At 39.6% G+C, this 25755-nt stretch overlaps 1 protein-coding gene across 3 annotated transcripts in view; it reads right to left on the reverse strand.

The window, feature by feature from the left end:
* ITGA4 (integrin subunit alpha 4) overlaps positions 1-24683 on the reverse strand; it is a 38478-nt gene extending 13795 nt beyond the window's left edge. The window contains exons 1-16 of one of the 3 annotated variants that reach the window (XM_066999978.1): positions 23882-24447; positions 23674-23795; positions 16773-16879; positions 16549-16678; positions 15079-15146; positions 14300-14429; positions 11511-11596; positions 11118-11177; positions 10889-11026; positions 10286-10397; positions 8020-8114; positions 7564-7654; positions 6190-6235; positions 5668-5822; positions 3755-3909; positions 1040-1189 (exon numbers count right to left, since the gene is read on the reverse strand). In XM_066999978.1, the coding sequence (XP_066856079.1) occupies positions 1040-1189; positions 3755-3909; positions 5668-5822; positions 6190-6235; positions 7564-7654; positions 8020-8114; positions 10286-10397; positions 10889-11026; positions 11118-11177; positions 11511-11596; positions 14300-14429; positions 15079-15146; positions 16549-16678; positions 16773-16879; positions 23674-23795; positions 23882-24072 (1836 nt within the window). In that variant the 5' untranslated portion in view covers positions 24073-24447. Of the gene's footprint in view, positions 1-1039; positions 1207-3754; positions 3910-5667; positions 5823-6189; positions 6236-7563; positions 7655-8019; positions 8115-10285; positions 10398-10888; positions 11027-11117; positions 11178-11510; positions 11597-14299; positions 14430-15078; positions 15147-16548; positions 16679-16772; positions 16880-23252; positions 23640-23673; positions 23796-23881 lie in introns of those variants that run through there. The other 2 variants (XM_066999980.1, XM_066999979.1) reach the window with 2 other exon arrangements.
* Between the last annotated feature and the right edge of the window lie 1072 nt (positions 24684-25755).

The raw sequence follows: 25755 nt of genomic DNA on the forward strand, positions 1-25755 counted from the left end.
CTAGGAACAATTGGTTTCGATCGTTTGCAGACACAGTCTGAGAAAAACCACAGAGAGGCCCTCCATGCTGGAGCTTAATCTGTCAGAGTTGTGGGTGTATGTTCAGCTGATTTTAAAAAGAGTACAAAAAAAGGGCAGAGCATTTTAGAGGATCCAGAACTGAGGTCCCTGTAGTCTCAATACAATATGACAATAAAATATGACAGAGTAACTTTTGGAAGAGAGTTCTATTACACAAATTTTACTTAGTAGGTATCGTGAGATACCATGTGTATATGCCTTGGTTATCAGTATGCCATAGAGCACATTTATATCACTTGTCACTATATCCAGCAACGGTCTCTCTCTAACTCTGTGGTTCCTAAAACAAAACTCTGGAAGAATGTGAAAAGTAAAATACTGACGTTTAAAAGGAGCTTTCAGGTACTCAGAGTTCTGACAGTCAGCTGTATCTGAATTACATAAAGCTTACTGTTTGTGAAAAGTTGTAATATTTTTATGAACATTTGGTAGTTAATAACTCAAACTACCCTCGTTATTTCTTAAGTCAATTATCTCTTAATTTTTCTTTTATTAAAAATGGTAAATTTCATATTCATTTAAGGATACAGAATACATCATTTTTCCCCCCGACTTTCCATTTGAGAATTGGGAATACCTTCACAGAATGAATATTTCAGCAACACTGTTGAAACAGTTCAAGATTAATAGCAACATGATAGTGTGTATTTAACATAGAATTCCTTTTTATCTTGGAAAGTAACTAATGTAGTCAAAAAAGAATGAATATTTCTACAAGTGAAGTTCATACTGAAATTTGATATTGTTCTGAGGTATATTACCAGTTCTACAAACAACTAATTTTAGTGAAAATTTACTCACGTTTTTAGCATGCTGGTTTACTAAGATCAAAAGATTAGGTGCTGTTCTAGAAAATGCATTCCTTCATAAGCTATTGTTGTGTGAAGCTTTTTTTTAACTAAAGCTTAAAATGTGAATATTTACTTACTACATTTGAAAGAAGAAATCATACACTAACCTTGCTTTTTATAACATCTTTTTCTTTCCTCCTTTGAAGAACTGGTTGAAGTTGAGAAAATTCTTGAGCATTTCTTTTCTGTAGAATATGTTGCCCCAGATGATAACTTGCTTCAACATGTATAGGAGTCAAGATATCCCTTACATCTTTCTATGAAAATTGGAAACCTAATGAGTTAATCATATAAGACAAGACATGTATGCATAGGTCTTAAAAATTATGAGGAGCCCTAGAACTAAGTTAAACAGGGACTTTTTTTTAATATATAAAATAATTTCCTATGCCATATGGTTCATATATTTTTCCAGACATCTTTGTCACTGAAAGAGGTAATCAGAAATGCAGAAAACCATAATACATTTAATAACAGCATCAGGAATTTCATAACAGATTATTTTTAATAAAAGTCTGATTGAATAGTGATCTATATTACTTCCATCCACTATACTGCCCTAACATGCCTATGAAATGTTGTACTGCCCAATTACAAAAATAGCCAAAAGTAGGCTAAAAGGGTAAAAAGTTGAACAGTGGGATAATTCCAAACAGAAACAATGGGTATTTCTATATCAAACTAAAAGGAGTTCTCCCACAGTACTACTAAATCTTTCCATGATGGCATTTTATTCTTCTTCCTTTGTGTACTTCCAATTCTGTATTGATTAAACTCAATAAATGACCATTTTGATATGAAACCTTGACTTGTGTTGGAGCTCAAAGCCCAAACTCTGTTTGTGAAAGCTGAACAGCTCGAAGCACTGCGCAGTAACAATAACAAACCTGACTGAATTATTCCCTGAGTATGTACGATAGACACTGATTGTCCCTCCACATGGCCACTATTTTAATTCTTATCTGCAAGCTTGCTTTGACCAAATCACGTGTAATGTAATTCATAATTTTCCACAAGGTCTTCTCCGCATCTGCTTTATATTATTTTCACTATACTAATTAGCTATTAATTACTCTTTACTTAAAATACATAAAATGTACATGCTTTTTTTGTAAGGACTGTACTCGACATTTACACTTAGCTTTAGGAGTTTCATACAAGCTTTCATACAGAAACCTTGGGTTGAAGATGATGTTTATACTGCTGTTAATTAACAATTACAAAGCAAATTGAGCTATATGGAAGAAAAAATATTAATGATAGACTATAGGAGGTGATGAGCCAAATCATATCTTTCCTCCTACACAAATGCATGCTGATGCTGGTATGGCAATCTGTACAAGGTCAGCTGTCAGTCAGACCTCTCTTAGCTTACACAACTCTTGTAAGGAAGTGGGCAATTTGCCATTGCTCCTTTAAGTAACATTCACTTAGGTGCAACTACCAATTGAGATGTATCTGGGTAATTTTCCAGGAGGTAACACAGGCTTTCCATTTTAACCCAAAGCATTATCTTGAAGAATTGGCTTCTAATGATGTCATAAGCAAAACAGAAGTAAAAGAAAGGAAGAAAATACATGGCAGACTTCTTCCCTGCAGTTTCTTTGTAGCTGTAGAAGATTACATCTATTTCCCAGCCTCTGCTCAGGATCAGCTGCACCAATCATCCTAATAGATGTTTGTTCTAAAAGGTCACAGAATTGCTACTTGAAGATTTTTAAAAAAGGGACAGGCAACCTAATGCATTGTTTTCTTACCCCGTTTTCTACTTCATATTCCCTGTCGTTAGTATTTCTTTAAAGAATTCTTTTCCTCCTTAGATAATGCCTTACAGGAGATAAATCTACTTTTTTTTTTCTGAGTTTAATAAAAGGTGATTCTTCTCTGTCCACTAGTTTTTGTTTGATTGTGTTTTAGGACTTCAAGTTCTTCTCGTTTATTCTCCAAATTTTTGCTGGAGTAGGTGGGTTTCTAAGATGTTTGATATATTAAATCACTTTATTCTTTCTTGTTCAGTAAATGGTCTTATTATCTTTGTCCGGACAGCAGCTATTTTTACTTTCAAGACAGGTCCTTCATTCATCCTTTAGAGGGATACAACAAGCATTAATACTGCATTTCACTTGCTCTAGGTGACTGACTACATTTTTACTAACTTATTTCCTAGTCAGAACCATCCTTAATTTTCAAAGGATGGCTGCTGTTGGATCAAACTCTACTTCTGGGAAACCAACAGCTGACTTCCTGATGCAGAGTGGCTGGCATCATCTCTACTACTGATGTTGGTACAGGTCTCCCTGCCTGGCCGACAACTCACAGGTCTCCAACAACCTGCTGCTGAACACCCGCTTGTGGTGGCAGCGCTGCTACCTCTGTGCCATCTCCTGCAAAGCAATTCTACCACAAAGTTGTTGTGGAAAAAAATTCCACAACAAAGTTGTTTCTGTACCTTCACAGACAGAGAATGGAAACCACATTCACTACTTACCTGGTACAGGATTAAGCCTCAGTCTATGATGTCATCCATAAAAAAGTGAAAAAAAAAAAGTCAAAAAGTGCTCATGTCCTACTTTATCACTGTGATTATTATTGTTATGCACATTTTCTCTGACAGAAGAGATGGTAGGCCCACTGACTTCCCCAGAGAAAGCTAAATTAGCATCAGAACTACAAGGTATTAATTGTAGAAGTTATGAACACAAATATTTTACTTCAGAAATTATGTCATGCAACTGTAAACAAAACAAGTTATTTTGCAGCAGGTGTGCTTTCAAAGAAGAACAACGGATTTACAGAGCAATACATATCAAAAATTACATTACCCTCATAAATGCTGGATGATCTTTGCAGGCAATGTTCTTGCTCTTAATCTTTATATTTCCAGAGGTTGTGTCAGATGTTCCATTGACAGAAAAGTAAAATCTTGCTGGCGTATCCATTTTTCTATTCACATCAACACTAAGATTATAAAACAATACTGCAAAATAAAAACCAAGGAAAATGAGTTATAAAAAGTATAATCATTTTCATGAATTTATGATAGAAATCCTGTCTTTTGACTCATTCCCTTAATTACATTTCATAGTATCTGTCTCAAAATGCTCCACTTAAAAAGTCTCTGAGATAAGTCCATAGCTGAAAAGCTTCTAAACCTCTGAAAATAGACTGCACAGTGACTGATCTCTGATACATGCTTTTACATCAGTGATACTTTTGTCAAGTTACAGTTTTCTACCGGAATCTGCTTACAGAAAATTTGCTTCAGTTCCTCATAGGGCTGACATTAAATTTCAACAAACAATTAAGTCACCAGACACTGACAAATATTGCTTAACTTCAGTGTTGTTTTTTTTTTAATTTTATTATTTTTTATTTAAGTTGGAAAGCATGAACTGTTATGATAACAAACTGCAAAAACATTTGAAAGCATTACCAATCTATTACTTTCCTTCCTCATTTCTGCCAAAAGTTATAATACCTAGAATTTCCTCTACTCTCTTCTATCTAAGTTGACAAGTCTTACATCCAAATTCAGCAAGGGTAGTCCAATTTGACTGCTGATCTTTCATATTTGAAATGAATTTCAAAAGATCTGAACTTGGTACGTTACAATCTCCCATTTACATGTGTTCTCTGTAATGTGTTCCTAAAGGACAACATATATTCACATAGAGAATATTTAAGCAATTTAATTTCATAATATAGTCAGTAAATTATTTTGAATACATTCACCATGAATATATTTTTAATATACCATATATATAATTCACCATGAATTATTTTTAATATATTCCCTCCCATAGATATTCCTTCAAGCAAAGTAAGTTTTTTGCCAAAAGCAAAATATTCATTATGTACAAGATAGCTACAAGATGTATTTTTCAGTAATTTTTATGGGACTCCCTCTTTTTCACATAATGGTACAGTGTTTATATATGATACAATCAGGTACTTGAGCAGCTTTATAAAAGAAACATCTTTTTTATTGTGAAGTGGAAGACTGCAGGCTAAAGCAGTCTTGGTCTAGGAGGATTGCTTTTAGAAGACATCTGAATATCATGCTGAATAATCTGTTTGATTCTACATTAAGAAAAGACATTCATCCATCATTAATTCCCTCTCTATTTGCAAAGCAACGGCTCAGACATATTTGCATGTGGAAAGTTCAGACAAACTTGACAGACGCTTCTGTGCAAAACTGAATATAATCTTTGGGGGAAATAAAGAAAAAAAAAAGTGTTCACAGAGTAAGTGCACTGTATTTTTTGTGATCCCTTGTGACATACAATCTCATTAAAAATGTATTAAAATTATATATCAAGTTATTATGATGCTATGAAAGCATCATAATATGAAAGCACCATCTGAAGCTATGAGTGAATTTAATCATGCTACTATTATATAAACTAATTCAGGTACTGGAAATAGCACATCTACAAGGGTGCCATCCTAACCACAATGCCTCTTAACCTTTTTAACATCACTACCTTTTGCATGACATGTAACTCAATTAGTCATAGCTGAGATGTGCATTTAATCTAAATTAAATAGAAGTGTAATGGCTCAGTGTTGCAGGAGCTAAAAAAAAAAAAAAAAGATATCCATATTTTTTAATTTTTCATTTTATACTGAACTCAATTTCATTTTAGTGAACTCAATTACTTGTTAAACACTAATAGCTTTATTTTGCAAATGTGTGCATTTCAAATGAATACATATATTGGAAGTAGCTTACCAATATAATCAGGTACCTCTCGTCCTGTATAGGTAAAGCATATCTTCAAATTCATACAGATGGCAGGCTGGTCATTTTCCATGCAGTTTAAATTAGTTCGATTTATTGAATTAGGATGTTTTAAAGAAGCTTCAACAATTATTACTGGTTTTGTTCTAAGAATATAAAAGAGTCAGTGTTCACAAAGTGATTCAGAAATAACTTATGGAGTCTCTAACAATCTATTTTTATATTAGTATTATCATTTTTAGGCTATCTGCATTTTTAAGAATCCAGGTAGTTGCATGCAATGTTTTTGTTGCCTCAAAAAATTTCAGAAGGGTATTTTCTTTTTCTTCAAGGTATTTACTTAAATGTTTCAGGTGTAGAGCATTCTGAAACCAAATGAATGAAAGCTTAAGACACCCAAGAAGATTATCATGAGGTTAAAATACACAATTATTTTCTTTTTTTTAAATTGCATCTTAAAAAGGACAGTTAAACTGGATGGTCTTTAAAAGTACTGAAGTGTAGCAACCTCACCTTAGCACCACAGCAGAATCAGACAGAAATGCACCAACTGCTACATCTGTATGAAAAAAGGAGATCAATAAGCATAATTTGTCAACAGGAATTACTTCAGGTACAAGCATTTTGCAGCATATTCACCTTTTGGCATCATTAAAACACTACATGCCCTTTATTTGTTAAAAGGCATATGTTAATATTCATAGGTGCGCTTCTCCATACAGAAGATGATTCCTCAAATTCTTGTCCCCTGTTCATTAATACCACACACTAATTTGCTAGATTTGCAGATATTAGTAATGTGATGATCTGATTTCTATTCCAAGCTTAAGCAGAGGACACTGAAATACAATTCAGCTAAATGGGAGGTACGGGCATTCTTTTAAACCTAAATATTCGATTTTGCTCTGCTATGCACACAAATGTATGCGTATATAAAAAACAATTATAAAATGTATCACATTATACATAGAGACAGGAAGAAATAGAAAAAATGTTTTATTCCAAATTAACTGAAAACTACTAATCCAGTAAGGAAAGAAAATGTACACCTCAAATGAGGTAGCAAAAGTAAATCTGTCAGATAAGTCTCAGTGGTATAATGGTCAGAGGATGCGACTTCCTAAACAGTAAAGAGCAGGTGACCCAAGAGCAGACTACCTGTACACTACCTCTTAACCCAGCCTAATGGGTTCAACCCAGATGAGATTTCTGTGGACACAGCCAGAGCCTACAGCATGCAGTTAATGGTAACGTTATGCTTTAACACAAGTATGATCTGACATAATCCTTATCTGTACAACAGCAAAACATTTTGACAGTATGTATAAAGCAATGAGTATGTATTTAGAACCACCTAAGCCACTTTACAACAAATTAGCACTTCTGTGCGATGCCCACAAGAACTCCACAAGAGTCTTAATCCACTGTCACGAGCCATGAGTCAGGTTAACATACCATTCACACAGACCAACAGGGCTGCTGAGCTCACTGACTCCTGGCAAGATACAGACTTACATGAAGACCAGTGAGATTTTTAGCTTAGCACACTAGTCTGGACAGCAAGTGTGCTTCAAGTGCCCAAATTAGCTCACTGTGACATTAGCAAATGAGATGGCCACCACAAAAAAATGAAAAGTAAATTTTTCTTCCGCTTCAGCACTATAATCATGCTATTACATCTTTCTGAGTCCTTCAGTAATAGGTAGATGACTAAAAAAATGCTCGCCCTGAGCTTTACCTTGTTTTCCTTCCCAAACTGCAAGATGTGGCACACCATCTTAATAACAGATTTTATTCCATGAAGAGTAATAAGTAGTACCGTGACATTGTTCCCTATGAATTTATACTATTTTAAAAATTAAAAATAATCACAATTGTTTAATTCACCTTGATAACCATTGTTATCTGCATCAATGCCGCTTGCTATGGATTGTCCAAACATACTTAAAGAATTACTGACTTGATGTCCTTCTATTCTCTATAGAGGAAAAAGAAGATAAAATTATTCCTGGAAAGTTAATCTTTCAGCTACAACATCCAATGAAAAATGCTAGTGTAACCGTCCTGCTTCTGCAGGCAATCACGTGCCTACCCGTGAAAGCATACCTCTGAAAGTAATATTCCTCCATAACTTTAAACGCTATATCCCAGAAGCCCTGTCTGAGGCCTCTAAAACATTTTATTTTTCTATTAAAGGTATATTATGACTGAAATCATAGGCTGTGTAAAAATTTCTGAAGTCTTTTAACATTCAGACCATCAGACTTTAAATTAAGGGAAAACCCTCTTGAATCTAAACTTAAGGTTTTTCTGAATTGATTGTTTTCCACTGAAAATGCATACCTGTGAATATGTCGGAGTTATTCCATCTTCCCTACCATTGTATATATAAATAACTCCTTTTAGATTATCTTCTTGTGGAGCCCCAATTGCTACATCTGTGGAAAAAAAACAATTTAACAATAAACAGTTGAACAAAGTGCAGTTAAAGAAATCCAAATCACAATGCACACCATACCAGACCAAACTCATTTGACTGAATTCAAAAGCAAGTGCTAAATATTAAGGAAATCAGAAACGATATACATCAACTAAATAATCTGACTGCCTGGAGTACTGTTTCTAGAGAATAAGTGCTAACTGATTTCGTGCCACTAAATTTGTGCAAAAACTCTGTTCCTGTAAATTCTGAATATGATCCTTAAGAGGCTATCATGGAGAGTAGCTAAAACAACTATGGTCTTGAAAAACAATTGCCTCTTATTCTTGAAAGTGTGATGATTTTCCTGCACTCTGCTATTCCCAAATGGACTAAACACTGAAGCCCTAGAAGTGCTCTTATTACATTAACTAAAATAAACCATTTATTTTTCTCTGAAATGTCCTTAACAGCTGATAACAGGCTTGAATGGGCATTTAACATGGAAATGAAGGTGGTCCGTTTGTACAAAGGAGTATATTTTATGCCCAGATGATTTAATACCTGCAGAGTGTGTCAACATACAAATATGCAAAAAAGTGCTCATAATAGTCCTTGTGAAAACTTCACCAAAAAGCCTCAGTTTTCAAATAGCCATAGTATATTCACCAGAAAGCAGGGGGAAATGCATTATAACATCTTAAAATTCACCCATATGAATCAGTAATTGTGAAGTTTCATTTACAAATAAAACAGAACTATCTGCAAATAAGAAATACTCCATATGGAGCACCAAACCAAAATCACGAGAAAAACAAAACTCTGATGATTTGGTTTAGCTGAACAGCTCTCTGATTGAATCCACATTGATTGAATCTGTAACTTGGGTGACTAAAACACACAAAATATGTCTCCCCACTGGTAAGATGAAAATAGGACAGCCAAGTTGTGCTGTCTAATTAAAGCTAAACATATGTTCTTGGGGGTGGTCAGATTCTACACCAACATGCATGCCATTATCTTCATAGGGCTGATACAAAAGGCTTACGTCACTGAAGCTCTGCTGTGCTTTTCTATTACTTACTATAGACAAATGGTTTCTAGCACCCAATTTCTCTTTATGTTTTGCTTCCAGCTGTTTTTCTTACATGAAAATTTATTTTCCTACTGCCACTCTCAATATTGCTTCCACTTATTCTTTTCAACGTTTAGCTTTCTTCAAAAGCTAATCCACTTGCTTCGACTCCCCCTGCAGTTTTGCGATGCCCCTTTTACATTATATTCTCTCATACATCTACTTTGTTATATGCTGCTATTAATTTGATTTTACTTCTCTGTTCCCCAGTCATACTGTTGGCTACTATTTTCCGTTGCAGTTTGCAAATATTTGGGGGGCAAAGCCCAAAACTTGTGTGTAAAACTGTGAAGATACTGTAAAACAGGAGATAGGGAATCTAGCAAGAGATAAAGAAACAGTTACTAAAGGAGAAAAGGGACTCGTTTAGAGAAAATGAGACAAGATAAGAAGAGAACGGCTGTTACAAGCTTTACAGGTTCCAGAACAGGATCAAGAACACAAGACAAAGTGAAGAGTAAAAGGAGAACCCTGGATGATAACTGAAAATAAAAAGGGTTATTCAGAAACGTGAAGAAAGACATGGACTTGGCAAAGACACAGCCCTGTAAAAGCTGACAGTTTTTGCACACAGGATGATAGCTCTCTGCATACAGTCCTATTTTTGATGGAAAAACTGAAACCATTTATGAATTTCTGAACAGTAGACAATGCCTATTGTATTTTTATCTTGTCCCTACACAGCCTATTGGTGCCTGCACCTCTGCTGGAGGGGAGTACATGCTGCATTTCCAAACAGGAATACTGACCGTTTCCTATTTGTGTGAAACCATGACAAAATGGATAAAAACATTGGGCCTGATCCTGGATTAGGGATTCTGCTAGTACCCAAAGTTGTAGAATAAATTATCACCTTTACTAAATCGACAAAAGCTAATCTGTTGGTATTACACATCAATGACTGTTACCCAGCTGTATTTCAAGTCAGTGGCCTAGAAAAGAAAGGTCAAGTCAGCAATTCAAAGTCTTTTCAGCCTTCCATAATCCTCCTGTTTACAGTTACAGTCCACATCTCAGCAAGAATTAAAACCAAGTTTTTAATTTTTTATATTTACCTTCAAAACCATCATTATCAATGTCTCCTAGATTGGCTATGGACTCCCCAAACCTGGATGCATATGAATCACTCCCACTGAGCTCTATGTCCAGTTCTACCATCTTTGCCTCCTGAAGGAAAACAGAGTCAACGGCAAATTAACAGAGGCTCTTCCAGGTGACCTGCAACGCTGCTCAAAATGTTAAAACTGTCTTGGATGCTAGCGTGTAATCCTAATCAACTCTGTAGTGAAGAATTCAGCATTATATCAAAGATTTCTAACAATATTTAACATAAGAATGAGAAAGAATAAGAAAATTGTTCTTTGAGAATGAGAATAGCAACATGTTCCCATAGCAAACACTTATAAACAGCAGCAGGCTTATATCAGAGTACAGGGGCTTACTGCTCTGAGAAACCTGTGAGCATTGAGGTTCATTGAGCTAGCCTTTGCAGCTGTGCTACACAGTCCTGCTGAGATTGTCATTGTGGTTCTAAAGCTGTTTTTGCTATATTCTGAAATACTGTGTAAGAGAGAAGAAATCTTTTAGCTTGTTACACTATAATAACTGTGTTATTATGATTTTATTTATTTTTTATGTTTTTAAGAGGAAATACTTACAGAACCTGAATTGATATAGACATAAACTCTTCCTTCTTCTCTGATGGTACTTAGCATTGGAGCACCAACTAACAAGTCTGAGAGGCCATCTGCATTCAGGTCCACAGCACAAACTGCAGCTCCAAAGTAAGAACCAAGCTGTGTGCAAACAAGAAATCCTGTTATTTCAGACTTAGGGGAAGACATGCTAGAAGTTCTAAGGTGCAGAAAAGTAGCATGAAAGACTTACTTTTTTACCCCTTAGTTCAAATAGAATATTTAGGTCCTTCTCAATGCTAAAAATGTATGCCTAAAATGGAAAGAAAACAAAAGCTTCCTTCAGCAAACAGTAATATGAAATAGTCCTGTGCTTTCTCTACAGCATGTGCTAGAGAATCAGCTATGCAACACACAGTATCACAGGGTACCACTACTTGCTTTTCCCATCTGTACCTTTCTTTAACACTGTAGTTCACAGCAGTGTTATCTAGACTATCTTCCCTCCTTCCTTCCTTTGACTTTTCTCCCTGGGAGAAATCACATTACCTGACACTTGCCTTTATTATGCTAATTTAAATTGAAAAAACATGTGTGGGTATGTGGAAGAATGTTGAACAAACCAATACTGTAAACAATCTCTTACTTTACCAGTCTGCTCCTGTTGGGGAGCCCCTCCAATTACTTCTGTACTGTCTGATGTCAGAAAATGTCCAGCTCCAACAGAGTATCCTGTAAATTACAAATGCACTATTCAATACTGTCAATACCATACAAAGAAAAAAATGGGAACATGACGTATAAAAGCTGTCAACACCACAAATTATTGCAAGTCTGACATTCAGAACTCATGCAAGTTAGCAATGAAAACAGAAAGGAACGTTTTTAAATATAAGCAAAAGGTCAATACAAACAGTAAGTTCCAGCAAGCAGAAACAAGTGTCAGAAACACTTATTTCTTCCCAGGATCTCAATTATCTGCCATACTTTAAAAGTCTGCAAAATATCTTCTCTTAAGGCATATTCTCCAATTGTTCATTGATTATTCGTACTGCGGTACAAATAAAAACTGTCACATGTCCATACAGTGCAATATGGAAGCACTTTATTCAATTCTCACTCAACTATTCTTATAACTGGACTGCAAATAAATGAAACGGGGGGTACTTATATGTGTGCACATATATATACATGTGTATGTGTATATGTATATATATATACACACAAACACACAGCTTATTGTCTTTATTCACATATTAATATGTCAGCAGCAAAGTCTGATTATGTAATAAGAAAACACTGCATCAGCTTTTGTAACTGGATCCACATAACAAAGTATTTGTCTGTGTGGAGACAGCTCTCGACAACCGGGACCATATTTTGGTTCAGTCGTCCAGCCACAGAATTGCAAACTGAAGGCTGACGCCTTAATCTGTAGCCACACCAGTCATTGTTACTCTTTCCAAAATGCGTTAGGGCTAATTTGAAACAGAGAAGACAGTTAACATATTCTGCTACTCTTGCATTTACTGAATTTCTGTTGATTTTCACAGCACACAGAGAAAATGGAAAAATCATATCGGATCAGATAAGAATGTGCCTTAAATCCTTCATCTGTGAAGACAGCTGTCTAGAATTCAAGCTCTCTTAAAGCCAGCATTTTATTTTCATATTTTAAGCTAAAATGTGTGAACAAGACAATTTATCATTTAGAGGTCAACACCTAGTTTTTACATACTCAACCAAAAAATTAAGCTTAAGTAGATGCACCTTCATTTACCTCCTCTGATCTTTATTTTATAGTTATTTTGGTTTTACTGAAGTGTAAATATTGATAATTGTAATGAACTTTTTAAAAAATAAAGTCACCAAAAGAAACTATAGTCATCAGAGCACACAGATTTCTATTGTGGCATTCAAATGTTAGGGGTAGAAGGGAAAATCACGTAATCAACCCTTTAAATTTAAAGGCATAATCAAACAAAATTTTATTTCCAACCCCAGTATTATCTCCTCTTCTCCATTACTAAAGATTGGCTTACTACCTTAAAATCCTCTGGCTTTTCATTGCCTCCCTTTTTAATGAGAGATATTATATTGACTTCTCAGTTTTCTCAGATTCCTAAAAGAAACTATCAATTATTTTGTGATTTCTTTACAGGAGTTTGTTAAGTATCTCAGGTTACTCTTTCATCAGACCCAGCCAATTTGTAAAACCAACTTATCTTATTCTCTCCCCACTTGCTCCCCAGCATAGTTCTTATACAAGCTTTTACCCATTTGTCTATATTTGGCTTTTGGCCACTTGATTCATTGATTACAGAAATTCTCATCCTTATACTTGCAGGAGCAGAAATCTGGATGAGCTTTTTCCCAGACAGGTGCAATATTTTGCTACTAAATGTTAGTGGAAGGCACCCTCTAAAATTTTTTATTTGTCCTACGAAAGGTTAGAAACATTACTGATTAACTTTATTGATCTGGGTATCTAATCACCTTTTACACCCAGCATCTTTTGCTTGAGTTTTCCTCAGAGCCCAAGCACAGCCTTTGCAAGGCTCAGTACTGACTTCTAAAGTGTTAGACATTTTATATTTCCTAATATTTATTTCATAACTTATGCCTGTTTCCTATTGCCAAAAGAGTAGAAAAGGAAATGTTTATCCACATGAACTAGATCTATGAATGGGAAAATGCAAAAAAAAAAAAAACCAATAAAGGCCACAGGCAAAAGCAGTCTTCCTTAACAGTTCAAGGACAGATAGTCTTAGTGTGTAGTGTGAAAACTGAAGTTGTTGATGGTTCTGGCATACAACCCTACAAATTCTAGCACTAAATCCAGCTAACTACTGGGTTAAAGGAACGTGTATAGGAGCTGTGTGGCCTTCATTGTAGATGTTTGTAGGTGAGGTTTGCATTCCCATGTATCCAGACCAAGATATGGCAGGAGTTAAAAATTAAATTATGATTGGAGGCAAGTCAGTCTCTTAATATCATAGCATGCTTCCCCCTTACTGAAAATATAACTAGGTCTTGTTTCCTTTCAGCCTTCACTGTAATAAACTTTTCACATTTCTGTTACACGTGAAAGCACATCTTTTGCTATAAAAACATTTAAGTATTTCAGACTTAAGAGCCAAGTGCAAACTGCTGCTAATCAGAAGCATCTCTCCCCCTTCTATAGCAAGAAGTGATGGTAAATCAGTGCAGAGATGCTAAAAACAGAAACAATGTTTGAAAACCTTCCACGTGAAAATAACAGAGGAAGCCTTACAATTAAATAATATTTAACAAAAATCAGAGCATGTCTTTAGAAATGTCACTCCTGGGATTAACATAGCAAATGCTGAGAAATACTGTGCACTGACTTCAAGATCAACTATTTAGCTAAGTCTTTGATTTATATATTTATAAAGTATTAAATGTTTGAAGTACCTAGGTAACTGCCAAATTTCACTTGGTTATTTGAATCTGAATAAGCATGGATTGTATTTGCAGTTGTATTGTATACAAAAACAGAACCAGTCCAATAAAATGATCCAGGGGCTCCCATTATAATTAAGTCCTAAAAGAAAAATAAAACATAGCTATGTTATTCACATTTAAATATTCATGAAGATAGCAAAACAAGTCAAACGCTTCTCTTTAGATCTTCTGTGAACTCAGTGAAATACTACTGGAGATGTATATAGTTCAGTGCTCAGGGATTACCACCAGATCACAGACAACATTTTTCAGACTTTCTAAAAATATGCTTATTGAAAAACATTGATCTGGGAACATTTTGAAAGACAGCAAACTGTACAGTTTCATCTCAAAATGATTTTATTTTTTTTTTTAGAAATCAAACTTAGAGTGCAGCATTGATTAAATACAGAATATTACTCTGCAAAGCAAGATGGTAAGCCTTAGCATTACTGTTACATGAAATAGATTAAAGAGAACAATAAAACTTCATACTCTGTTATATGCATGCTCTTTACCCATAAAAGGTAATTTTGAATTTTAATTCCAGATTAAAAGTAATTTTGAATGTAAAAGTATTCTTGGTTAGTTTGGGAATTATCATGCAAGTATTATCAAGATTCCATTAAAAAGAAATGAGATGAGTCTGATTCCTTCAACAACAACAAAGTGCTAATGTTTGTGTTCACATACAACTTTAACATATATTTACATACATATGTGAGAAGTTTGGTATCTTCAATACACACCCCAATGTAAAAACTAGATATTCCAGCCTGGCATGACCCATGGTCTTCTCCAAACTTTCGCGCATGATCTGGGCATGGGCAAGAAATATTAAAGAGGATGAGAAGCATGCAGTTTCAGAATTTATTACCAAGTCTTTAAGAGAAGCTGAGACAAGTTTAACCAAAACCAAAACCAACCAAACAAACAAAAACAAACAAACAAAACAACAACAACAACAAAACAGTTTTCAGTTCTGTAATAAAAGTAAAAACACTGTTTTCCCTGGTACAGCGTTTAGCTTCCATACCCTATTGTAACAAACGTAAAGCACTATGTATCACTTGATCACAGCTGCCTTTGAAATCTTGTGAATGATTATAGTTTTCTTTTTAAATGATTCCATGTAAGTAATACACCAAGTGAAATAGTACGAATTGAGCAGCACAGATGGATAAACTCAACTCCTCTCTTCCACTCTGTGTATAATCCAGGCAATCTGGTTGACAGGCTTACGTATCTTGATGGAAGTTGCCCCAGTGCTCCTTTAGGGCTTTGAAGGGCTTGTAGTATGGATATCTTAGAAACACTGGCACCTATTATCCTCAGCAGCTGTTTTTACATCTAACACGCCCAGCTCTGTTTTCCTGCTTTTCCTTGCTAACTGCCTCCATCAGGGTTCCCTTCGTCTCATCCCTAGATTTGTGCACTTGAACACTGCTGAAAAGATTTTGCCAACACACCGAGCAGTCCACAAAGCCAGCAGCGGGATGTCTGATGGCATTACTCTACTGGTCTGCACAAAGAGGGCAGATTGTCAGCTCTCCCTTGCCTTGGCAAGGGACAGGGTCACGAGACCGTTCTCCTGAATGGAAGGCAGGGATGAAAGGTAAGGCAGGGATGGTCTTGTTTGAAAGTTTCAGGTCTTGACTCTTACTTTGCTCCTGCGGTCCTCTGAGGAAGGACTGCCGAAGGTCTCGTGCCATGGCAGTAGTCTTGGCAGGAGGAGATTTAGGAACAGGGATGCACAACAGGAGGACATGGTGCTGTGCTGAGGAACCACAGCAGCTCTGTGCCAAAGGCTAAGGAGTGGACGGCAGCATCCCCTTGCAGGTGTTACTGCTATCCCCTGAGAGGCACTCTGCCAAGCAGAGCAAGCAAATGACAGAGCAAAGGAACACAGGAGGTCCTCTGCTGGCCCATTTTTGGGAAGCATGCATCCTTCAGTGATCCAGTCCAAGGAGCAAGTATTCAAGTATTCTGATGCTTGATTTAAACTATTTGTTTTGCCTGTCGAAAGCAATTTTTCTTAGAAGTGATAAACATCTTGCTATCAAAGTTATATCACAGGTTGCATTCATAACATCAGTACTCTGTCTTCAAGCCTTTGGCTGCAGAAATCCTGCCCAGAGCAACACAGGCTTTTCACAACTCTGCACCATTGAGTTTTGCATCTTTTCCTTCCCTAGAACGGACCCAAGCATTCTGCTTACCTATATAGCATGGGCATATTCTTCTGCTCAGTTCAGTTCGAAAATCAGAAGAGATAGCAAAACAAATACCGTACGGCAGTTTGTGTTCATTTTTTATGTAAAAGATATTTTTCCATCTGTGTCCACAAGCCTATGGATAAAAAACATGATGTTTGACACACAAGCATAAGAATTGTGAAGGCGGTCTGACAAGCGGACTCACAGCTCCAACGGTTAATACGTACGACGATAGATCCGTTCTCTTTTGGCTGCCTCGATAAGCTGACGCCCAGCCACTGATTATCGCGCTCTTCCAGACAGGTCTTCCCACAGCGCTCTCCGTTGGGGTTGCCTATGACACAAAGATCAATGTGCTGAACAGGATGAGCCGAAGGGCCATGTGGTGGCTAACAGGAGAGCTCTATGGGGAGACTCAGTCCAATTTTGGTGGACCTGACCCCATGTCTGTCTCGCACAGGCTGCATAAACTTTTCACACTCTCAAGAAAAAGGTAGGGTTGTATGAAGCCAAAGGGAGCATGCTGGTTCTGAACAGGGCAGGTTAGGCAGTGAGGGCTGGCTTCTCCATCAGTATTGAAACTAAGATAGAAAGTGACGTTACACTCAATCTGATTAAGAATTTTTTTTCTGAAGTAGCATCTCTTTCATAGGTTATATCACTATGAGACATTCATTAAGTAATAATGAGACTATCCTAGGGTTGTTTTCACAAGTGTTCTTCAGCCTAAAGGTTTCTTATAAACAGTAGTACCCCTGAGTACCACCAAAAACCTAGCCTAAGGCAAACATTTATTCAACTTCTTTCTAAACTACGTATCAGTTGGTGGCAGATCTTAAAAATATCTCTACCACAAATGGCTATCAAGTAAAGTGCTGTAATACCAGTGCAGCCTCTACAGGGGATATAAAATCACTGGGTCTACTTGTCCTGTGTACTCCTTGCACTGCTGCATTTATTTAGCAGTAGCTCTTTCTTTAGTATTTTTAGTAGTTTTTATTTACTAGTTTCATAGTTTTTTTTTCTTAAGGAGAGTTAATTCTTTAAACCTTAGATAACATAGTGAAATTTCTTCAAACTCCCCCAAAAGATTACAGTACTGCCAAGCTAGCAAATATTTGCCTCCTCCTAGAATGCAGCTGGACTATCTATGGAAAGAAAAAGCTACACATGTAAAAGTATGTTATGTTATATGAAGAAAGCTTTTCATTCTTAGGAGTACCTACTACATGCTCAGGAGAATAAACATTAACACACTGAACCATTTTTTTTAATGCCTCCCCATGACACTGCTTATGGAAAAAACCTACTTATAAAATAAGGAAACACATAATGTCCTTTGAACAAGTTGTTCTGTACAACTTTTAAGACTTTCCTAAACTCAATACAGTTAGTGATGAACCGTAACTTTTGAAGTTTCTGTTGCAGTTACCCAGAAGAGGGCGCCAATACAGATCAGAGGACCAACGCTACAGGTGACATCGAGAGGGGAAAAATCCCACCTCCATCCCCCAAACTGTGCTGTCACCAGAGCTGAAATTTATTATTGTCATTTGACAGTTTAAATAAACGTAGTCCTCATTTAGTGGATTTATTGAATTTCTTTTGGAGGAGACACAATTGCCAATATTGATTAAGTATGGAAACAGAACAAAGCATCTATCTACTCTATTCAGTGACCAGGAGACAGATGAATGACTGTGGGCTTTGCTGTACACATTCTTAAAACTGTTTTAAATGATTTTGTACCAGGATGTCACAGAGTTTTTTTAAACCAAAAATAATACCCCGTTCATGGTATCAAGGCAATTCTTTATCACAGTAAAAAATAAATAAATACAAAAAAAACCCACAACACTCAGGAGAGAAGCATCTGCAGGAATAAAAGCCAACAGTCATCCTTCTCTCTGAGCTTGTTCCCTACTGTTTTGTGACAGGCCTAGCATTGAACAACTGTGTGAAGAAACTGCTGCAAGGAGTTTTTCTTCTTCCATGCTACCTCTCTACTTCTTTTTCCAAATACTGTTTTTTCTTCCTGTTTTGGTGGAAAGACCAGAGCAGTGCAGTCAGGAATCCCTCACCGCACTGCAGCAAGGATGATGCACAATGACCAACACAACTGTGCTCTACCTTCTTCCTAAAACACTTCCCTTCACTGGATGAAGAGGTACCTGACCCTTATTCATCTCCTCCTTACCACTTCCTCCTCCCCCATGTGCCTTTCCTCACAACATCAAGGGTATACGTATGTGAAGTCCCTATAAATAGGAACCAAGCTCAGCACTCACAATGCCATCACATTCAATTGTCTTTGGGCCAAGAGAACTTACGTTACTAGACTTAAATGAATTTCTGTAGGTCACCTGAACAATGGTAATTAACATGTGGGCTCTTACTCAAAATAAGCATGAAGTAAAATGCCTTACTTTAAGCATCTACTAAAAAGAAGTTGATTTTTCTGCAGGCCATCAGTTACTGAGGTTTAAGTGGTAAGCTTCTGAATTCTCCCACACTGCTAACATCAGGGACATGAATTTCCATATACTGAATACATCTCTACCCTCCCATCCGGCAGCAATTTTGAGACAATTTTGGAATTTAGTTTGGGAATTTAATATTGGTATTCTGTCATGTAGAATACCTCACTTCCTAAGGGAGATGACTTCCATGGTTTGCATGAATTACAAAGCATGTTAATCTAATTGAAGCCTCCTCAAAAATAGAAATTCCATTACATTCCCGCATGCAGGAATTAATACACCCTTAAATCAGAAAAGCCCCTTCTGGAAACTCCCTTTCCAGCAATGCTTTCTGTCCTCTCATGACAAGGACTTACTTGGGACTTGTTTTATAGTGTATTTGAGTTTGTAGGAAATGAAAAAGCAGAGCAGACCAGCATCATGTTTAGATCTCAAGAGGGTTTCTGAGCCTTTCTGTCAGAAAGTCAAGCAAAACCAGCTAACGTCAAAGACAGAAGGAAGTTTTGCTTGTCTTAGCACTTCATTCCTGTATGTATTTCAGAGGCCTGTAACAAGAAAAAGCACCACCATTCACCCTTGCTCATTGGTTTGAATTCCCTTTTCCCTGGGCTCCACCACATGTTCTTGATCCAGGTTCCCTTTGCCCACTGCTGATCTGCTGCCTTATATCTCCTCTCTTCCTCTGCCTGGCAAGTATTCAAACACCTTGAAAATGCTAGGCCTTTGTGGGCAAGAGAAGGGTGAGCCTGGCATCCTGGACATGGTGATGAGCCCCTGCTCCGTGTAGGACATTGCAAAGGCTTTATCTAATGAGAAGAGAAAATGCTACATTCTGCACAAGCAACAGAGCAGCACTGCATAAGCTCAGGAGGACACGGCAGCTTGATCGCCTCAGGGAAAAGGAGCACGCGTTGTCATAAAGTCACTGAGAGATAAGTAATTGCCCAGTCTGTGTACATTACACAGCTGGAAGATACACTTCTGCTATAATCCCCGCTGCACGCATCCACAGAAACAGCATAATCGCATACAAATAAGGTCAGAACTTGAAAAGCCACTTCTAGCTCTGGCCTCGAGGACTCTAATACAGATGTCTGCAATGTCATCTGAGAAACCAGTTTTATATAACTTGCTCCAGTGCCTTCCATGCCCAACAGCCTCCCATGATCCTTTTTATCCTCCCAGAACTCCTTTAATGCTAACCGATTAAACTACAAAGTCTACTGCAAGGACAACAGGCCTCCTGATGTCCTGCTCCTAGGTGTCAGCGCCTCACCAGACTCTTTTCATTTGCCCAGGGCAACCTTCTCTCTTTTCAGTGATTTGCTAAGTCTTATCCTTCCAACGCCCCCAGAACCACTTCCCCCAGAACACACCAGCTACATGAGAGCTGTTTCCATTACTCTGTAACAGGCCAAGACCCAGAAGGTCCTGTCCTCCTTCCACAGTAAGGACATTTCCAAGTAGATCGCTGGCAGGGTATAATCAATGCAAGTGAGTTCAAAAAGCCAAAGTATCAAAGGCAAAACTTACTGAAATCAAGGCTGAAGAAACACAGGTCTGCCTTTTGGGGAAAGCCATTAAATGCTCACTTTTCCATTGTAACGATTCAGCTGGGGGAGCTAGAGGGCAATTTGTTCATAGGTTAATTGCAGCTGGGACTTCAAGGAAGGGTGGAAGGCTGACAATACTGTGGGCAGAGCTTGCTGGCCTGATTTTAAAAAACATGCACTGAGTTTACTGTATGTATTTGTAGTTGAAACTTTTTTTTTTTTTACACTCAATGGCAATTTTTGTAACTAGTTTGCTGTCCAATTAATTACTCTCGGCTACAAATATGAGAGCAATTTTCTTGAAGAATTTCTATACCATTTTGCAAGTCCAAAATGTAACAGGTCAAAACATCTGAAGTGCAAGTCCCCCTGCAGTAATGTATTACTACCCCAAACTGACCTGGACAAGGTCTTGAAATTGAAACACAAGCTAGTAGACTGATGTTGGTGTTCTAAGTAACATACCTGAAGCATTCTGTGTTGTATTTGTACCTACAGATGGATTACAAGCCTCTGCATCTAACATAAACCATCACTGAAAAATACTCCAATTGTGAATAAATTAGTAGACTTGAATATTTGAGACCACTGACAGAAGTACTAGAACTAGAAAAGCAACTGAAAACTTCACTCCACTGTTCAACCATCACAGAGAGATTTCGAAGTTTCAATGAGGGTCTGCTAAGACAAAGATTTACTAGTGTATCTCATGGCTTCCCTTGGTTCTTAAACCAGCCCACATCCCTGTGACACTCTGAACAACATTAAAATCCTCTAAAGTATGCCCGGATGAGTTATTTTCAGATGCTGGGATGACTGTAGCATAAGACTATTCCAAGCAAGTCTTTCTCTATTGAGCAACCAGATAGGAACGTGTGACACAGAAAACACAACAGCAGTTTTGTGTGATCAGAGGCTTCTTAATTGTGCATGAAACCTTCATTAATTAGTTAAGCCAGTTTCAAGGCTACTTCAGTGAAAAATGGCAACAGTGTTTTAACATATTTATGTCTAAGTACTTCAAAACTGTTTATTAGAGTTCTGACGTTCAGGAAAAAATAAAAAAAAAACAAAACACTTCTGTTGCCTGTTGTCACCTCTACATTTCTTTGACTCAGGATCAGAAACTTATTACCTCAAAGATTCTTTTACTGAAAGAAATGTGAATCTAGGTATTTAAGAGAAAGATAAAAATGGCTATTTCTCAGTTTGCCTGTCCCAGCAGTGTAATATATCCCTGCACATTTTTCATAGAAAATTATCCTTTTCTATGAGCTCAGAATCCAAACTTGGCAAGAATCCAAGCAGAAGAAAGAACAAGGAGGTCACTGACAGAAAGACACGGTGTTGATAAAACCATTATGTCCCAAAGTTGCTGACAGCCTGAATGAGTTAGACAGGAGATAATTAAGTTCAGCTTTGCAATTGCAAATTCCCTTGTGTATTTCTGTGACCGCTCAGCAGGATGACAGAGACTTAACGAAGCTCAGATACTAACCTACTTCATTTACATCCCATGCACCACAGCATGGTTTGGCTTCTTTATTGACCTCACTTCTTGTTTTACAGTGGAACGCTTCTTTGAAGTACCTACGCAACTTCAGAAATACTTTTGAAGTACCTATGCAATTTCAGAAATACTATTGATGTACCTTAGTGTTACAGAGATGTCACCTATCACTAAGGAAAACAAACATTTTGAAAAAATGTCTTGTGGTATTACTGTTTTTAGAAGTGCAGGACAAGAGAGTAAACATTGTTGTGCAACCTACAGCCTCTAAATCTGGGGATGGAAGTGGTGTTAAACTAAGCCTTTGGTACCACATAAACATTTTCATTCACCTGTTGCACCATTTCATTTAGAAACCCCTAAGCTACTGAAGAAAAGCCTACCAATTTCCTTTGTTAGAGCTTTTGTCTCTCCACTGGCTAAATGAGTAAATCAAGTACTGCAGAGGTATTGTAGCTTTCAAAGAAGTTAAAACCTCAGTACCCTTCGGCTCATCTACACAGTGAGGGGCTGTTTTAGCCTCCAATCCAGTAGGGCCTTAATGCCTTTTTAACATATACTCTTTTACCCATTTAGTTACTTCTTTGGCTTTTCCAAACCTCTTAAACAAGGAATTGGAGAAGAAAGCTCTTTCTTATATATCATTTTTCAATAGATCTGATGTTGGAATGAAATCACTCAGGAACAAAAAGAAAAGTGCTTGGGCTGGAATAACTTTAATTGCAGTTTCCATGAGCAACTGCTTGTATCTTAGTTTTCTGTAGTTTAGTTACAAAATATAACTCCTACTTCTGTCTGTAGGAAAAAAATAGAATCTGTCAATTCTAATTTTCTAGAGAAATTACTGTTGTAACTTTTTTGTAACAGAATCCTGCATTCTGTCCTCAAAGTACATCAGTTCATGGTGCGTTATCATTTCCCCTGGTTTCAAATATTTTGAAAACTCTTTCCCGCTCTTCTTATCCTCACTGGGCGGCGAGTTCATGGTTTTAACGGCTTGGACAGTTTTGGTCACAGCGGCAGAGAAAGTTCAGGAAACTTTTAACATGCAGCACGGAGGTAGAGTGAAGGTACCATACGTAAGGAGGACAAGAACAGACCCCAAAGCAATTCAGACATATTCACCGTAACCCACCACAAAGCGTGCTCATTTTGAGCAAGTACCAGAAAAACGCATCCAGTTACACCTTCTGGGCGCGGGACTGTGGAGGCAGTGAGGAGTTGGAAAAACCGCCTGGGTCACGAGTAGTTTTGGTGCCCCGAAAGCGGATTTACCCAGCGGGCTGCACCCACCCGAGCCCCCACGGGGCGGCTTCGCGCAGGGACGGCCCGGGCACATGGTGCCAGCCCCGGCCCCCTCTGCCAGCTGCGGCCGCTTAACGCAGAGCCGCGAGGGGAGGCACCGACGCCCCAGCGAGGCTCTGGGAGGTGCGGGACCCCCCTGCGGCCCGGCCCGATGGGGCAGCCGCACCGGGCTTGCCCTCGGTCCCAAGGTGGTCGCCGGCCGCTCTCAGAGCGGCAGCGGAGGGAGAGACAAACAGACCGACAGACCGCCGCCCGCTCCCTCCCTCCATCCCTCACTCACCCAGCTGGAGCTGCTCGCACCACCCGCGGGGGTTGTTCCCGATCCGGCACCGGAAAATGGCCCCGGGGCTGGCCACCGAGCTGTTGGCCGGCCAGCTGGCCCGCGGGGCGCCCGCCACCAGCCTGCGGGGCACAGACGGCGGCGTGAGGGGCCGCGGGGGGGGTGGGAGCTCCGGCCCTCCCCCCCGGCAGCCCCGGCCGAGACTCACCATCGCTCCTCGCCGTGGCGGTGCAGCAGCACCGAGTACCCGAAGAAGGTGCCGCTGCCCCCGCGGAAGAGCAGCGGCTGCCGGGTGTCCAGGTTGTAGGGCCGCGCCGTCGGCAGGCGCTGCCCCAGCAGCAGCAGCAGCGGCAGCAGCAGCGGGGCGGCCCAGCCCGCAGCCTGCCCGCAGCTCCGCATGGCTCTGGCCGGCCGCAGGCACCCGGCCGCCCGCCTCCCCGCTCCGCTCCGCTCGGCGAGGGGCAGCGCCGCCCCCGCCCTGCCCTGCCCTGCCCCGGCACCGGGCAGCCCGCGCCCTGCTCCCGGCCGGGCCGTGCCGTGCCGGGCGGCCTCCCTCAGTCCCCGCGGCCGTGTGGGGTGTCCCCTGCGGAGGGGGGGAACCGCTCGGCCGTGCCGCCGCCTCCTCTCGCGCCGCGGCAGCCCCTCTCCCTGCTGAGGCGGCGGAGGTCGGGTTTCTCCCCGCCCCGCCCGCGCACAGGGGGTGCTGCAGGACGGGGCACGGCCTCCGGGCCTCCCCGCAGCCCGCGGCCCCCGGGAGCCCCCCGATCCCGAGGGCGCCCCCCTCGGCCCCGGGCACACCTGCCCGGGGGGGCGGCCAGGAGGAGTCGGGTTGGGGGGGGTTGGGGGACGGAGGGAGAGGCTGTTCCCAAAATGTTCTCGCTGGCTTCCCCGCCTTGCCCGTTGGGTTTCCCGCTCCCTGAGCGCGTCTGACCCGAGTCCCGGCGTGGAAACCCAGCCAAGCCCAGGTCCGTTCTCAGGGAGGGAAACTGTGTGGTCGGATTTGTGTCTTCCTTTTGGAAGTTGAAAAAGTCCCCGTATCTATGCTGCCAGCCTTCCTGCACCTCGGCCGTTGCACTGGGAGGTACTCCTGGGCCCCCCTCTCGGTGGGGAGGTACCTGAGGTACCTGAGCCTGAAACCAGCGTCCTAACCGCAGAATACAGTCCTGAGCCCCATCCCGCCAGTGTTGCACAGGACCGCTCCCAGCCGATGACTTCCTTCCCCATGGGGTGGAATCAGAACAACGCCTGGCACGTTTTTCACATTTAAAACTGACATTTCACATTCCTGTTCAGTTTTGCATTCCAGCTGAGTAGCTGGTAAAATTACCATCCAGTCTGCTGGACTGCACGGGAATAAAGAAAAACTTGAGCATCGTGCAGGAGACATGATGCTCAGCAGGCCCTGTAAAGGCTCCCTTGATCTTAGTAAGGAGCTTCGCTCTGTGTGTTTCCAGAGTCAGTCACTGAGTCTCGATTTAGCTCATGTTGGGCTGGGTGTGTGTTGAAATCAAGGCTGTTACTCCACGGACAAGCCTTGCCTCACTGAAGTCCCTTGAATACCAGGGCTTCCCCACTGCTGCAGTCCTACAGCAGCACAGCTACGTGCAATGGTAGTTTCAGTTACAGGAACAAGAGCATAAGCAGTTCTTCAAAGAGGAAAGTTTAGTTGCAAAGACTATTTACTGTAGCTGAGAGATATCCACTGTCATTTCAACTGTTTAATATTACATGCATTAGAAATAACTGTGAGATGGTAGAATACCGGCTCCAAATGGAAATTCGGAACACGGCATTTTAAGCTTCCTGGAATAAAGAAACCTTCTAATTTCCAGTCAGTTAATCGAAGTGTGGAAAAATTAACACTTCTGCTAAATGTTGAGCAACTACCAGACTTGGACACTGAGTGATACATCGCGTCCTTGTAAGTGCATTCAGGTGCATAACGCCTGGAATGGGATTAGTGCATTGCAAGGCCTGACAGGCGGTCAGTCAGTCAGCACCGTGTCTTTTCTTAAAGTACTCATCTTTAGAACCATCAGAGGGCTTCCCTGGATAGCACGGGTGTGGAGTAGTGACTGTTTC

Source organism: Anser cygnoides, chromosome 6 (genome assembly GCF_040182565.1).
Source record: "Anser cygnoides isolate HZ-2024a breed goose chromosome 6, Taihu_goose_T2T_genome, whole genome shotgun sequence".
In the NCBI taxonomy this organism is placed as follows: Eukaryota; Metazoa; Chordata; class Aves; order Anseriformes; family Anatidae; genus Anser; species Anser cygnoides.